The sequence below is a fragment of the Chlorocebus sabaeus genome, chromosome 9, assembly GCF_047675955.1.
Source record: "Chlorocebus sabaeus isolate Y175 chromosome 9, mChlSab1.0.hap1, whole genome shotgun sequence".
In the NCBI taxonomy this organism is placed as follows: domain Eukaryota; kingdom Metazoa; phylum Chordata; class Mammalia; order Primates; family Cercopithecidae; genus Chlorocebus; species Chlorocebus sabaeus.
In genome coordinates, this window is record NC_132912.1 from 107,150,729 (window position 1) to 107,166,717 (window position 15,989).

Below are 15,989 nucleotides of genomic sequence, written 5' to 3' on the forward strand. Positions count from 1 at the left end.
GTCTCGTATCTCACTCTCTGTCCCACACCAAACTTCTTGCAGTTCTTGGAACGTGTGCTTCTCAGAACGTGATATGCTCTTTGATATGCTGTTTGCATGATATGCTTTTTCTCTTCCCTTGGATATTCATATGTACTTTACTTTCTGCCTGCCACAGTCACCCCACCTCCTCCTCCAACCTGTCTCCCCAGTGCACATGCATGTTATTTTGCCGGACTAATTGTATGCTCAGTCTTCCTGTCTCAGAACAGGCAGTTCTCTTTCAGGAACCCCCGTGTCTGGGTTGGACACCCCTCCTGTGTCATTTCTACAGAGCCCTGTGCTAACTCTAGAAATGTTTTTTAAAAGATAGGAAAGTACAGATGTTCAACTTGTGGGAACTTGAGCGGTCAAGAAGTCAGGGAACTCCTGCTTTGAACAGTGAAAGGCTGAATAAAATATATCAACAATGGAAGGGAAGAAAGGTGGTCTCCAGGTGTGAGATAGGTCAAGGGGACTCAAAAGTATGACATGAATATAAGCCCAAATGGCTAAGGACCAGGGGTGAGTACCCATTCAGTGACTGGGGTTAGTATCTATTCAGGCCTTGAGTTCTACAAAGACAGGGATCTGTACTTGAGATCCCTGCCTAAGGCTGGAACCCTGGAAAGGCTGCCCTTTAGTAACAGGAGGGTAGAAAACAGCCCTCTTCCCATTGACTCAGGGTCAGGGCAAGGAAGCTTGTGGTTTATTGGGACCCTGGATGAATTTTAAAATGTTTTCTATAGAAATGAAAACCCCTAGCCTGCCTCTACTATGCATAGGTGTGAGCTCCCAATTTATACCACCCATGTGCTGAGGGAATCCTAATGTCAAGAAAAAACACAAAAAACCTGTTTCAAAGTGGTGAATCCCCTTGGCCCTGTCAGAAGCAAATGTAAAATTCAGTTGTTTATCCTGGTCGCTAGTGGAATAAACAACTCCCATTGAAGTTACAATAAGAAATTAAAATGTTTTATGATAAGAAATTAAAATATTCTTTATATTATTTTAATTATATTAATTTCTTAAAATTAAGAATTATTAATAATCATTAAGCTTATAATGAAAAATTGAAAACCAGACTAGGAAATGAACCACATGAGGGTGTGAACTGGTAAATGTAATAAACAGGAAAATTAGCCCCTTAAGTATCTGAGTTTGAAAAGGTATAAAATAGTTATGGTCAAAATACAGAGATAAAATGATAGGACATGGGACTATGAAAAAAGAACAGGTAAATTTGAAAAAGTACAGATATAATATGTAGAAATAAAAAGTTTAGTCATTTACATTTAAAAAACCTCAATGATCGAAATTCTTTTTTATTAAGGCCATTATATCAGTCAAAAATCTAATAAAAATAGCTCATTGAAAAAGGGAAAGAAAAGTAATGTATTAATCTCCTTTATAAATATATAAATTATTTCAGAAATTTAAAATAATATATTAACAAATAGAATTCCAGCAGCACACCAAAGAATATTACATCATTAATAGATCAAAAGAGAAAAATGGAAAGATCATCACCATATATTCTGAAAAGTCATCAGATAAAATTCGTCATTGAAATATAAACAAACCCTCTGTAACATGATAAAAACAAAGGGTAAAGTTCAGCCCCCAAACCAGTGTTATGCTTAGTGCGGAAATACTAGAAACCTTCTAAAGACAGTGCAAGATATGAATGTCCTCCTTCACTCCTAGTCTTTTTAAAAATTACCAATTAGGAGTATGTTTGGCTGAAAGTAATGGAATACCAGACTGTAATTTTTATAGTGTCTAAGACTATAAAAGGCTTAAACAAATAAGGATTTGTTTTTCTCACATAAGAAGCTTGTACATAGATGGCTATTTTGGGTCAGTGCCTTGATAGTTTCAGGGCGGATCAAAGGATATGTGCATTCACTATTTTGATATATATTACAAAATTGCCCTCCAAAGAGATCTCACCAATTTGAACTATTTCGCATAGTATGACAATTGCCTTTTTCTCTACATTGTTGTCAACATTGGGTATTTTCTATTATAACTTTAATTTAGTTTGCTTCCTTTATAGATGAAAAAACCCCTAATCTCAATATTTTGGTTTGCATTTCTTTAATTATGAGTGAGGCTGAACAGAACATCATTATTGGCCACTTTTATGTTTTTATGTATGAAGACTCTTACAACATCCCCCAGTTTTCTATTGGCTTATTTATGTGTACACGTGTGTATGTGTGAAAGTAGATGGAATTTTCTTCATGATCATTTAAGTGCTAGACGAGGCTTCAAATTCCATAGTGAAAGGTGACTTGTCAGCTGGGTGCGGTGGCTCCTGCCTGTAATCCCAGCACTTTGGGAGGCCAAGGTGGGCAGATCACATGAGGTTAGTAGTTTTAGACCAACCTGGCCAACATGGCGAAGCCCCGTCTATACAAAAAAATACAAAAATTAGCCAGGTGTGGTGGTGCATGCCTGTAATTCCAGCTACTCAGGAGGCTGAGGCACGAGAATCGCTTGAACCTGGGAGGTGGAGGTTGCAGTGACCCGAGATCGTGCCACTGCACTCCAGCCTGGGTGATGGAGTGAGACCCTGTCTCAAAAAAAAAAAAAAAGGGTGACTTGTGACAAAGTCTGAACCAACTGCAGGGCAGCTTCACACCACATCTCAGGAGCACTGGAAATTTTTAAAAGATTAAATACACAGGAACAAATTTCCTGTTCACCCCTATCTGTGGTTATTCCAGTATGTGGAATAAAATGCATGACAATGGGAGAGACAGGAAGCCTATGCTAGTCATTAAGCATCTGATGAAGGGGAAAAAAGGGCACTTCCCTTGATTTGGTCAATTTCCCACTACCCTGAATTCAACTTCGCTGGAATTTCACAAGATAATGGCAAGTTAGTTTACAGGATGTTTCACAGAACAGGCTGCTTTGCTGAAACCTCAGAGGTGTCAGTTGAAAAAGACAAATGATTTGCATTTGCCTATTTCATTTCTCAAGGTCAGTGCTGACCATGTCCCTCCTCTGGGAATGTCGGAGCCTACAGGGCCTTTAGAGATTATTTACTGACAAAAATGAAGTTCAGAGAAGTTAGGTCACATACTCAAGGTCACATTGCTGGTTAGTGACAGAATAATAATAGCTAAAACTTGTGCCATGTGCTAGGTATTACTCAAGCATTTTACACCTACCAACTCATGTAATCCTCATATCAATTCATGTGGTAGGAATCATTAGATTCTACAGAACCTATGTTTTTCAAAGATTTTTGAAAATACATTTTATTTCACAACGCAGTATACTCACACATACAAGTGCATTATAATTGAAAGACAGATTCCTTAAAAACAATTGTTATGTTTACCGAATGTGATACAAACTGTTATGTTCCCTTTTCCTTTCACTCTTCCTATGTTTCCCTCTTTTGAAAAAAAATGTAGGCCACAACTTATTAAATGAGTCAAGATCCAAAGTTTGATGAAAATACTTTTTTTAAAATTTATTTATTTTGAGATAGAGTCTTACTTTGTTGCTCAGGCAGGAGTGACGGTCAGCTTCACTGCAGCCTCAGCCTCTCCGGGTCAATCAATCCTCCTGCCTCAGCCTTCTGAGTAGCTGGGACTACAAGTGTGTGCCACCATACCTGCCGAATTTTCCTATTTTTTGCAGAGATGAGGTCTCACTATGTTGCCCAGGCTGGTCTCAAACTCCTGGGCTCAAGTGATCCTCCTCCCTCGGCCTCCCAAAGTGCTGGGATTACAGGAGTGGGTCACCATGCTTGGCTAGAAAATATTTCTTTAAACCACTCTTATAACTCACATCTCTGTTTTGAAAATTGTTATTGGTTTATATATGTTAATTTTCCATCTACATGCGCCACTTGGTGTGGGAAAGAACTGTCAGATGATTTCCATCCAACTTATTTCTGGTCAGTAGATATTCATTACTCTCCTTGTAGTTAATGTCTAAAGATGGCATCCTTGCCTTTAACACAAATCATTATGCTTTAACCTTAGGAATACCTTAATTCACTTATTCATTCATCCATCCATTCATTCAACAAATATTTCAGCACCTAATCTATGCCAGGCATTGTGCAAAATCAGGAGTTGGCAAACTATGGCTGTCAGGCCCAATCCAGAGTGCCACCTACTTCTATATATACAATTATATTGGCTCAGCCATGCCCATTCATTTATGTGTTGTCTGTGGCTGCTTTGGGGCTATAGCAGCACAGTTGAATAGCTGCCACGAGACCATGTGGCCCGTGAAGCCCAAAATAGTTCTTTTTTCCTACCTGTCCTCAGGATTGTTCTATTTTTTTCTACCTCAAAGTATTTCTTAATGTGGTCTTTTATAGAAAAAGGTTGCAAACCTTGGTGCTAGATTCTAAAATACAATGGTATCTTAGATTGGTCTGTACTGTCCTAGAGGTTTAAATTGTCCTGCTTAGTATAAAAAAGGTTTGAAGCTTTTTGCCTCCCTTGCGTTGCCTCAAAAAGCACCTGTTCCCAGTGAATGCTCAGCAGGCATTTGCTTCTACTAAAATTATTCAGTAGGTCTTGCAGCAGGTATTGGCAAGAAAGCCACATACCTAACAGGTAGAAAAGAGGCATGGTGGCTCACGCCTGTAATCCCAGCACTTTGGGAGGCCAAGGTGGGTGGATCACTTGAGGTCAGGAGTTTAAGACCAACCTGGTTAACATAGCCAAACCCTGTCTCTACTGAAAATACAAAAATTAGCCGGGCATAGTGGCACATGCCCATAGTCCCAGCTACTTGGGAGGCTGAGGCAGGAGAATGGCTTGAACCCTCAAGGAGGAGGTTACAGTGATCCAAGATCGCGCATTGCACTCCAGCCTGGGCAACAGAGTGAGACTCTGTCTCAAAAAAAAAAAAAAAAAAAGTCATTTGGTATTCCTTTAACATAGCAGATTTCATTTTATAGATGCCTATCCTTGTTGCCTATGAGAATTCAGTAGTCCACCTGTTTTCAGTACCGATTGTGTGTCCCACCTTGTGGGTAAGAAAAAAAAGACATCGTTCTTTGGTATTTCCATTTAAGGTAAGAAAAAAATGAGATAAATCCATTTTATTATAATCCTTACTATCTGTACTTCTGTTTGGGACCTTGGTGTGTACTTGGAAATAATTTTAACTACTGTAGAATCTTAAATGTTCGTGTACTGATACCTTTCACCTTCCTTTAGTCACTAATCACTCCCAAGAGTAATTGCTGTGCGCATGAGTTTATAAGTTAATTGTATTTTGCATTCATTCATCAAACTTTTTACTTCTAGTGTCTCCTATGAGGCAGCACCATAGATGTATTAAAGAAAAGACTGGTCCTCCCAGTCTGGTGGGGGAGACATAGAAGTCAACACACAATGATAATGCATTGAATTGACAAAAGATGCTCAGTCTTTCCAGCAGCACAGAGGAGAGGTACCTAACTGGGTAAGATTCTTTTGGATGAGGCAAGACTGAGCTGACACTTAAAAGAGCTAACTGGACAAATAAGGAGTCCTTTGATTTTCCAGAAAAGGATCAGCATTTGTAAAGTTAGAAAATAGAGACTTTCAGGGCATAGTAGATATAAAACATTGGCCCATCATCAAAGGTATTTTGTGCTTTGGTTTTAAAATTTTTTAAATTTATTCACTGTGTTTGTCTGTTTGTATTGCTATAAAGGAATATCTGAGACTGGGTAATTTATAAAGGAGAGAGGTTTATTTTGGCTCATGGTTCTGCAGGCTGTGTGGGAAATATGCTGCTGGCAACTGCTTCTGGTGAGGGCCTCAGGAAGCTTACAGCCATGGTGGAAGGTGAAGTGTGAGCTGATGTGCCACATGGCAAGAGAGGAAGCAAGAGTGAGAGAAAGGACATGGCTGGCTCCTTTAAACAAACGGATCTCATGTGAATTGTTAGAGTGAGAACTCACTCATTACCTCGGCACCAAGCCATTCATGAGGGATCTACCCCCTATGACCCAAACACCTGAGGTAGAAACATTGGAAGTCTTATATCAATATGAGATTTGGAGGGGTCAAAGCATCCAGACCATATCATTCACTTATTTACTTTTGTTTATTTGTTTGTTTTTGAGACAGGGTCTTGCTCTGTCACCTAGGCTGGAGTGCACTGACATAATTACAGCTCACTGTAACCTCAAACTCCTGGGCTCCAGTGATTCCTCCCTACTCAGTCCAGCTCATTAAAAAAAAAAAATTTTTATAGACCAGTGTTGCGGGAAGTCAGGGACCCCAAACGAAGGGACCAGCTGGAGCCAAGGAAGAAAAACATAAATTTTGAAGATTTCATGGACGTTTATCACTTCCCTAATTATACTCTTATAATTTCTTATGCCTGTCTTTACTTTAATCTCTTAATCCCATTATCTTCGTAAGCTGAGAATGTATGTCACCTCAGGATCACTATTGTACAAATTGATTGTAAAACATGTGTGTCTGAACAATATGAAGTCAGTGCATCCTGAAAAAGAACAGAATAACAGCAATTTTCAGGGAACGAGGGACGATAACCATAAGGTCTGACTGCCTGTGGGATTGGGCAGAATAGAGCCATATTTTTCTTCTTGTAGAGAGCCTATAAACGGACATGTGAGTAGGAGAGATATCACTGAATTCTTTTCCCAGCAAGGAATATTAATAATTAATACCCCGGGGAAAGAATGTATTCCTCGGGGGAGGTCTATAAACAGCTGCTCTGGGAGTGTCTGTCTTATGCGGTTGAGATAAGGACTGAAATATGCCCTGGTCTCCTGCAGTACCCTCAGGCTTACTAGGATTGAGAAATTCCAGTCTAGTAAATTCTAGTCAGACTGGTTCTCTGCTCTCGAACCCTGTTTCCTGTTAAGATGTTTATCAAGACAATATCAGCACAGCGGGACATAGACCCTCATCAGTAATTCTTTTTTTTTTTTTTTTGAGACGGAGTCTTGCTCTGTCGCCCAGGCTGGAGTACAGTGGCCAGATCTCAGCTCACTGCAAGCTCCGCCTCCCAGGTTTATGCCATTCTCCTGGCTCAGCCTCCCAAGTAGCTGGGACTACAGGCGCCCGCCACCTCACTTGGCTAGTTTTTTTTTTTTGTATTTTTTTTAGTAGAGACAGGGTTTCACCGGGTTAGCCAGGATGGTCTCGATCTCCTGACTTCGTGATCTGCCCGTCTCGGCCTCCCAAAGTGCTGGGATTACAGGCTTGAGCCACCGCACCTGGCCCCTCATCAGTAATTCTAATTTTGCCTTCGCCTTGTGATCTTTATTGCCCTTTGAAGCATGTGACCTTTGTGACCTACTCCCTGTTTGTACATCCCCTCCCCTTTTAAAATCCCTAATGAAAACTTACTGGTTTTGAGGCTCAGGGTTGTCATCACGGTCCTACCAATATGTGATGTCACCCTGGAGGCCCAGCTGTAAAATTCCTCTCTTTGTACTCTTTCTCTTTATTTCTCAGATTGGCTGACACTTAGGGAAAATAGAAAAGAACCTACATTGAACTATTGGGGGCTGGTTCCCCCAGTAGACCAGGTCTTGTCATATTGTTCAGCTACTTATTTACCCACTCACTTATTTATTTATTTATTTATTTATTTATCTATTTACTATTAGTGAGAAAAGGTTGTATGGAGCCAGTTAGTTTTTGTTTTTGTTTTTTTTTTTTTTTTTTGAGACCAAGTCTCACTCTGTCACCCAGGCTGGAGTGCAGTGATACAATCTTGGCTCACTGCAACCTCCACTTCCTGAGTTCAAGTGATTCTCCTGCCTCAGCCTCCTGAGTAGCTGGGATTACAGGGTCCTGCCACCACACCTGGCTAATTTTTGTATTTTAGGTAGAGACAGGGTTCCACCATGTTGGCCAGGCTGGTCTCGAACTCCTGACCTCAAGTGATCTACCCACCTCAGCCTCCCAAAATGCTGGGATTACAGGAGTGAGCCATCGCACTTGACTCACTTAGGCTTTTTAACCAATCTGGTCCACTGGTTGGCTTGTGCACATCCTTACCAGTCCTGAGTAGGACATCAAACTGCAACCTTGGCGTCTTGGGCAAGAAGCACCAACTGAATGATCTGGCGTAACCAGTCATACCCAAAAGTAATCTGTGTAGGATAAGAGAGTAGCTGGTTTCAAGCCAATAATATTCAAGGCAGGTAAGATGACTGGGTAGTTATGACACTGCTATCTCCTTCTCCTAGTAAAAATGCTTACCCACTGTGGCTGCTCCCTCAGTGCTTCTACCTGGCACCTGACCTTTCAGTCTTCCTAATAAATCTGCCTGAGCTTCGTCGCCTCCTCAGGTGTCACGAGGGGAGTTTGTCTGGAGACCCTTTGGGAGCTGATGTCAAATGCTCAACAAATGTTCTGTTAAGTTAGCACTGCAGTAGGCGGGAAAAGGAGAAGATTAAAGGAATAAAATATGCCCCGAACAGTTTTGGAGAGCACTAGCCAGTGGGGACTCTGCTTTGTCATCTAAGGTGACCATAGGGTTGGCTGATAAATGATAACAATTTTCTGTAACACGTGGGCTTTTAATCTTCCTAACAGTCTGCAGGAAAAATGTTAGATATGATGACAGGAGCAGTTTTTACCATGTCGTTAGGGGCCCCAAATGTAGTTTTTACATTCCATAGACACTAAATCCAGCAATGCCACAAGAATGCCTGTGCAAACAGGATCTGTGTTGATGCAGACTTTAAATTTCTTTTTTATTTTTGATATATAAAAAGAAAACTCACTTCCTCTAGCTTAAACAAATAAGGTGATTTTGTTAGGAGGATACAAAGTATCTAGCAGAATCTAGGAGAGCTGGTGTTGCTGGGTCTCTCAAGGGACTGCCACCAGGTTCCCACAGGGCATCAGCCACCAAGGAAGAAGCTCCCTCCCCCATTTTTCGCTTCCTGTTTTTGGTCTGTGGATTCCCCTCATTTATTTGCTTTATTCTTCCCTCCGTACAGCCGCCTGCCTTTCTCTGCCTCTCCTGGGCTTCACATATTCAGTTCCAGACCTGAGCAATGATTGACTTGCTCTTAGTCCCTGTTATAAATTCCCAGGAAAAATAATAGAATTGGCTTCATGTGGGTCAGGTCTCCCCCTTGACCCATCAGCTATGGCCCTGGGGAGGTAGGTAGGGTGGCTTACAGCATCATGGCTTCAGGGAGGGACGTAATTCTGGGTGGGAGTTGATAATCTCAGAGGAGATTGTGAATGATATAGATACCCCCAAACTAGCCTCTGGGACCTCTCTGATCTATTACAGAGGTAAATTTCTGTTAGGGCACAGTTGCTTTGCATTACAGGCTAGGAATTTACATGTAGGCCTGCAAGTCAGTGTTTCTGCTTCTTTGGAGGTTTACTTCATATCTTCACTGGGTGCTGTTGAAGAGGTGAACACTGGGTATATAATACTGTTCTTATTACTGTGTTACAGCACGTAACTGAGAAGTTCTAGGAGGGTACTGACAAGAGGCGATTATATCCAGGTTTAAATAAGGAGCTTTGCAGAGGTAGTATAGCTCATGATCATATATTTGAGATATCTGGCAGAACAAATGGGTGTGTTCTTGACTGTCCCTGGTCCTCGAGTTTGGAGACACTTCTCTGCTATCCTTCCAAGGCTCTCTGCTATTCACCCATGCCCTCTTATCAACGTTAGTGTCCACCAATACCTGATAGGGACCTCACCCCACCTAAAGCAGGATTTTTGGATTCTTGCCTTGGTTTCTGCCCAATGCTGTTCCCCATACCTGAGATTCTTTTTACTTCCTTCCATGTCTCTAACTCATACATATCATTTAAGGTCAAGTTCAAGAACCATGTCTACCATGCACCTTTCTTTAAGATGTCATGGTTCACTGGGCTTCCTTACTTTAGAACTCATTCAATAGTGATTCGCTGAACAGTTATTATTCAGCAGAGTACTGGCTGGTTATGTTCGCTAGGGCTGTTACAACAAAATACCACAGACTGGGTGACAAACAAAAATTGAGGCTAGGTATGGTGGCTCACACCTGTAATCCCAGCACTTTGTTAGGCCGAGGCGGAAGGATCACTTGAGGTCAGGAGTTCGAGACCACCTGGCTAACATGGTGAAACCCTGTCTCTACCAAAAATATAAAAAATTAGTTGAGTGTGGTGGTGCACACCTGTAGTCCCAGCTACACCGGAGGCTGAGGAAGGAGAATCGCTTGAACCCGGGAGGCGGAGATTGCAGTGAGCCAAGATTGTGCCACTGCACTCCAGCCTGGGCAACAGAGTGAGACTCCGTCTCAAACTCCTCCCCGCTGAAACAAAACAAAACAAACAAACAAACAAACAAACAAATTGATTTCCTCACAGTTATGAAAGTTAGAAGTCCAAGATCAAGGTGTCAGCAGGTTTGAATTCTTCTGAAGCCCCTCTCTTTGTTGTGCAGATAGTCTCCTTTTCACTGTCATTCCTCTGTGTGTACACATAACATACCTGGTGTCTCTTTATGTGACCAATTTTCCTCTTCTTGTAAAGATACAAGTCTGATTGGCCTTATTTTAACTTAATCACCTCTTTAAAGGCTCTATCTCCAAACACCATCACATTCTGAAGTAGGGGGCATAGGGATATTAATGTATGAATTTTGGAGGGACACAATTCAGCCCCTAACACCAGTGGAGACAGGGGTGAAGAAGATATGCATCATCTTAGTGCTCCTGTAGTTTGACAGCGTGGTAAGGAACACAGGTGTTAAGCAACCATTTACGTGACTAGGCCATTAGTTACCCTTGTGGGATGATGCAAGCAGTAGAATACACAATACTGGAAAAGGTAGTCTGGTGAAGTGAGACTGAAGGTAATCTGAAGAAGTGAGATCTGAAAGAAGGATTGATGGGAGTCAGCCAGCTGAAGACAGAAAGAGAGAGAGTCAAGTATTCTAGACAGGAAGATCAGCATTTGTGAATTCCGGGCAGTGGGGAAGAGCATGGCTATCCAGGGAATTGAAAGAACCAGTGTAACAAGGAGTGAGTGATGGGAGCTGGCACCAGAAAGTCAAAAGGGCCAGATTACACAGGACCTTATTTACTGACATCCTGATTTCAGTGCTTACTATATCCTGTCTTGGGACTGTTGTCAGAAAATCTTTTATGGGGGAGTGTTGGCATGCACGTTTTGCTTCTCCTTATGCTCCTTGAGGGAGAAGATTTGTCTTCGACTCCTTTTGTATTCTCTCTCCATAGTATGCAACATAGGGCTTGACATATAGTAGGTGCTCAAGAAATAAATTAAGTGGATATAATGAGAAATGAGATGAATAGAAGCACTCATTTGTCTAAATTAGGGGCTGACGCGATCTTGTTGGGTGTGTTTCTCCTAGAGGCTCTGAAAGGTGAGGACTTTTGGTACTATAATGCCACCTAGTGATTCTTCTTATTACAACAACACAGGGGAGCAGGGTGGTGATTAGTCTTCTGTAATCCAGAAAATTGGAAATCAAGCATTTTGTTTCATCAGCATAAATTGATTTGTCCAACCACCCATTCTTTCATCCATTCATCCATCTCTGTTGATGCCCCCTGCATCTCTTTCCTATGAGCTGAACATGTCACGTGCCTTTCTACCTCCTTGTGGTTCTTTGATTGCTCATATTTGGGTCTTTTTGTCCTCCTATAAGTAAGGTCTCAGATATCAGTATCTAGATTCTCTGAGCTCCCATTGTGCTTTCTGTTAAAATGGCATATACTAAATTATACCATCATATTGCGTTAGAATTAACTGTAGATGTTCCCTTCTGTCTTTCCCCCAATACAGATTGTGAATGCAAAGGGCAGTGACTCTGCCATAGTCACCTTGGTGCTTCCTGTGGGCAGCCTTGTGTCTACCATGCAGTAAGTTCTTTAAAAATTGTTTACTGGATTGAATTGCTGTCACCTATGCAGGCCACCTGCTTATGAAATCTCTTTTCAGAGATCCCCTGGACATGGGAAGACACACAGCCCTGCACTTGACATCAGTGCAACATATGGGTGACCAGGGCCCTCTAGGTCTTTATTTTTGTTATATACCTTCAGAAATGTTATGGAGTTTCTCTGGATCATGGCAATCCCACAAGCCAATGGTCTCAATGTGTAATCAGGTTTCCTGTGAACACACAAAGCAGCCCGAGCTGGGTTGCCGGTCCCATTTCAAGCTCATTTCTATTTTCTTGGCTTACAGTGTGGTTCAGCCTACCTCTCCAGTTCATCCGACACCTCTCCAGCAACCTCCATGCACATTATGACTCAGCTACATTTCTTTTTGTCCACCAGATATATAGTGTCAGGTCATGAATGAGATGTCACTGCACAGTTGTCAATTTTCCTTGAATTAATTCATCAATTCAACACAGTTCTCATAAACTTGACAAACTTACTCTAAAAATTATAAGGGAGGATAAAGGTCCATGGATAGACAAAGCAATTTTGACACAGAAGAATGTGGAATGGGGAACTTGCCCTTCAACCGTGATGACTAACTAAAAACCCACAGTGATAAAACCCTGTGCTACTGACACATGAACAAACCAGAGAGCTCAGAATATACTCATGTCTATTTGAAACTTTCCTAAACCAATTTGGAAAGAATGGATTGTTTGACATGAGTTGTTGGAAAATTTGCTCACCCCATGGAGAAAAATATAGTTAGATCCCTATCTCACACCATATGGGAAGGAAAACTCCAGATGGATTAGATAACTGAATGTAACAAAGTAAAACTATGAAGCTAATAGATAGAAAAAAATGATGGCTGAATACCTTTATGACATTGGGGTTAAGGAAGTCTAAATAATACCAAAAAACTATATAAAATATAGGGGAAAAAAGAGCTAAAGAGCCACAGTTCAAAATTAAGGACTGTTGTTCCCTTAAGGACATAAAGGCAGAGTTTCTAGTCTTCTAAAGCAGATTGATGTCCAGGCTTCTCAAAGATGTCTGCAAATCAAAAGAAAAAAGACCAATAGAAAAATAGGCGAAGACGCTGAAAAGGCAGTTCACAGAAGGGAATCTCAAGTAGCCTATGAATGTATAAAGAAATGGTCAAAAAATTCACTAGTAGTTAGAGAAGTGAAAATGAAAGCAAAAAATGTACTTACACTACTTTCATCATATTGACAGAAATTAGAAAATTATCTAATTAGATGAGTCAATATTTGCAAAGCACTTAGAATAGTATCTGGCATTTACTAAACACTTTATGAGTGTTTAATGAAAAAGACCTACCACGTTCTGGAAGGGATGGATGGAAGTGTTGGATGGAAACCCTTGTACAACACACTGGAGTACAGCCTAGGGTAGTAACTCTGGTACACAATCTTAAAGTGCTTGGTAAATACCCTGGGCTTGTACTAGGCTGTTGGACATCTTTGTGCTTTTGGAAAACTGTTCACTTCTGGCCAGATGAGTTTGAAAATATCACACCCTCTAGATAGTTACAGCCTTCTAGGTTCATGACTTGGCTGGGGTACAGAGATTTTGTGAGAATAAAAAGTGCACACCTTCCTCCAGTAGGGCACATGGCATGGGAAAGAGAGTAGAGGCTGTTTTTCAGCCTCCATTGTCCATGGTTGGATGTGTTTGTGCAGGACGCAGCTGCATAAGCAAACGTCCCTATGCATCCCTATGACTTTAACAATTTTGCTCTTTGGCATATATTTCAGAGGAATTTGCACAGAGGTCCATAAGGGACCACGGACAAGGACGATCGTGGCTGTATTACCTGATGTATTGGAGAATTAGAGGCAGCCTTGTTACCTAACACCTCGGGAATGGAAGTGAAGTGTGGTAGATGCCCCTTCTGAAACGCTGTGCAGTACTCAGAAGCAATGAACTAGAATATGCTTGCCAATCGCAACGAGGACAGATCCTTAAAAAGAAAGTTGAGTGAAAAAAGTAGAAAATAAGATAATCTCCAAAGTCCAGTAGCATTATTTAAACATTTTTTAAAAGTACACTGATAAAAATGCTGTACATTTCCCAAAAATACATATGGAAGCACAGTAGCATGAATACCTATGGGGTTGAGGATAGGGGTTGGGAGTAGGGGTGGGGATAAAGGGAGAAAATAAAACCAGATAGGAGTCTTACACATTTCACGAAGCAAGGAGTATAATTATTTCAACTATTTGTACCTGAAGTCCAGAAAGAGTGGAGGCAGAGGGGAGAGAAGAGGGCAAAGAAACGGTTTTGGGAGTGGGATCCCAGAAGAAAGATTTTCGTGATGTGGTGCTACATACGTTTTTCCAGGATATCTTAAGCTCTGCACCCTATTTTTCTCACCACTAACATTAGATTAAATCCTTTGAAGACAGCATCTGTGGTTTCTCTACTTCAGCTGTCCCTCCGTGTCTTGCACACAGTAGCTGTTTTACGAGGGTTGAACTGACTGGAAGTGAGATTATTCCTCGTTGTCTTTGAAGGCAGAGAGTAGCCGTCTGTCCTTCCCTCATCCAGAAACTTCTGCTCCACATTTCCTTCCAAGCGTTAGTCCTCGGTTCTCCATGCTTGGCTCCCTAGTACCCCACCGTCCTTTCTGGGTGGCCTCTTCCCATTCGCCCACTTCTTTCTCCTGGGTGTCTCCATCTGCCCGCACTGTGGGACTCCTCCCAGCCTCTCAGGGGCACCGCTCCCTTATTTCCTTGGCTCCGCCCCATTCGGGAGATATTTGCATATTTCTCTGAGGAACCCTGCCCAGGTGCCAGCCTCAGAAACTCCTCCCCTTTCGAATTCCCGCTAGCGCCCCTAGAGGGCGTGTCGGTTGCCAGGCGACGGGACGACGCGCCGAGCGCGGGTTTCCGCTCGGGGCGGGCGATAGAGACAGCGCGTCGCGCCTTTAGCTTCTTTCCCAAACTCCCGCCCAGCTCCTGCGATCTCCACAGCAGCCTCTGAGGCCGCCCCCCAGAGAGCATCAGGATGGCTGAGGTCAGGAGTCAGCGCCCCTCTGTCGCCTTTCCCTTGACCCCTCCCCATTGTCCCTCTCCTGCTGACGATTGTTACAAACGGTGATTCCAATAGTCCCCCTCATCAACATCTTATCTGTCTGCACCCTCACTCACTCCCCCGCCTTTCTCCGTTGGCTCTGGTCCCTTTACCTCCTGTTTCTCCTTCAATTGTGTGGACACCCCCCTACCCCCACTGTGGCATCTGCGTTATGCTAAGTGTGGTAGGAAATTAGTGAATTCTGAAATCCACACGTGACATGCACCCAGCCCTAGATCTTTAGTCATGGAGCGATACCACAAGAGAGGCTCACACAGAAATATTGGAGATGTCTTATCTCACAGGAGAAACCTGGAAGAAAGCTTCACAGATGCCTGCTGTTATCCCAATCAATGGCCCTTGTCCACCTGTCACACCCTGATTTCCTAACATATGATCACCTGCTGTCACACATCTTCATTAAGGCTCTTCTGCCCAACACCACTGCCCTGTGTGCTCATTGACTCCTGTGTTAACATCTTGTATCACCCCACCACTCCCCCATATTTCAGTACACCCCATTTTCAGCCTCTCTAATGAGGGGTTATTTCTGCAACCCTTCAATGACACCCTGCCTGCCCCCCAGCCCCCTCATTTATAACCTCAAGAGCCTCGGGTCCCTGTCATTACTTGCCATTCACAGTCCCCATCCACTGTTGCCCTACCTAAATCCTTCATGGCCCCATCAGAGCCCTTCGCCTATCACCCATCCCATGGTCTGTTCCAGCCAGCACCAGCTACATGATTTGCAAGGCCTGATGCAAAGTGAAAACACAAAATCTCTTCAAAAATTACAAAGACTTTTAAGACAGAACAACAGAACATTCAACCAAGAATGGGACCTTTCTGAGCAAGGAGCCCTGTGCAGCTGACCAGTTTTCACTCCCATGAAGCCAGCCCAAGCTCCATCTTCTTTCAGCACCATCATGCTCCACACCCCCCACCCCGTTCTAGTTACTCCCTTGCTTCCTCTGCACCATTC

General features: G+C 42.4%; 1 protein-coding gene across 2 annotated transcripts in view; it reads left to right on the forward strand.

Annotated features, from left to right (window-relative positions):
* The window catches only part of CFAP58 (cilia and flagella associated protein 58), a 126,974-nt gene that overhangs the window by 1,710 nt on the left and 109,275 nt on the right, over positions 1-15,989 (forward strand). The window contains exons 2-3 of one of the 2 annotated variants that reach the window (XM_038009544.2): positions 11,805-11,881; positions 13,690-13,907. In XM_038009544.2, coding sequence (XP_037865472.2) covers positions 13,818-13,907 — 90 coding nt within the window. In that variant the 5' untranslated portion in view covers positions 11,805-11,881; positions 13,690-13,817. The remainder of the gene's footprint in view (positions 1-11,804; positions 11,882-13,689; positions 13,908-15,989) is intronic. The other variant, XM_007964045.3, reaches the window with a different exon arrangement.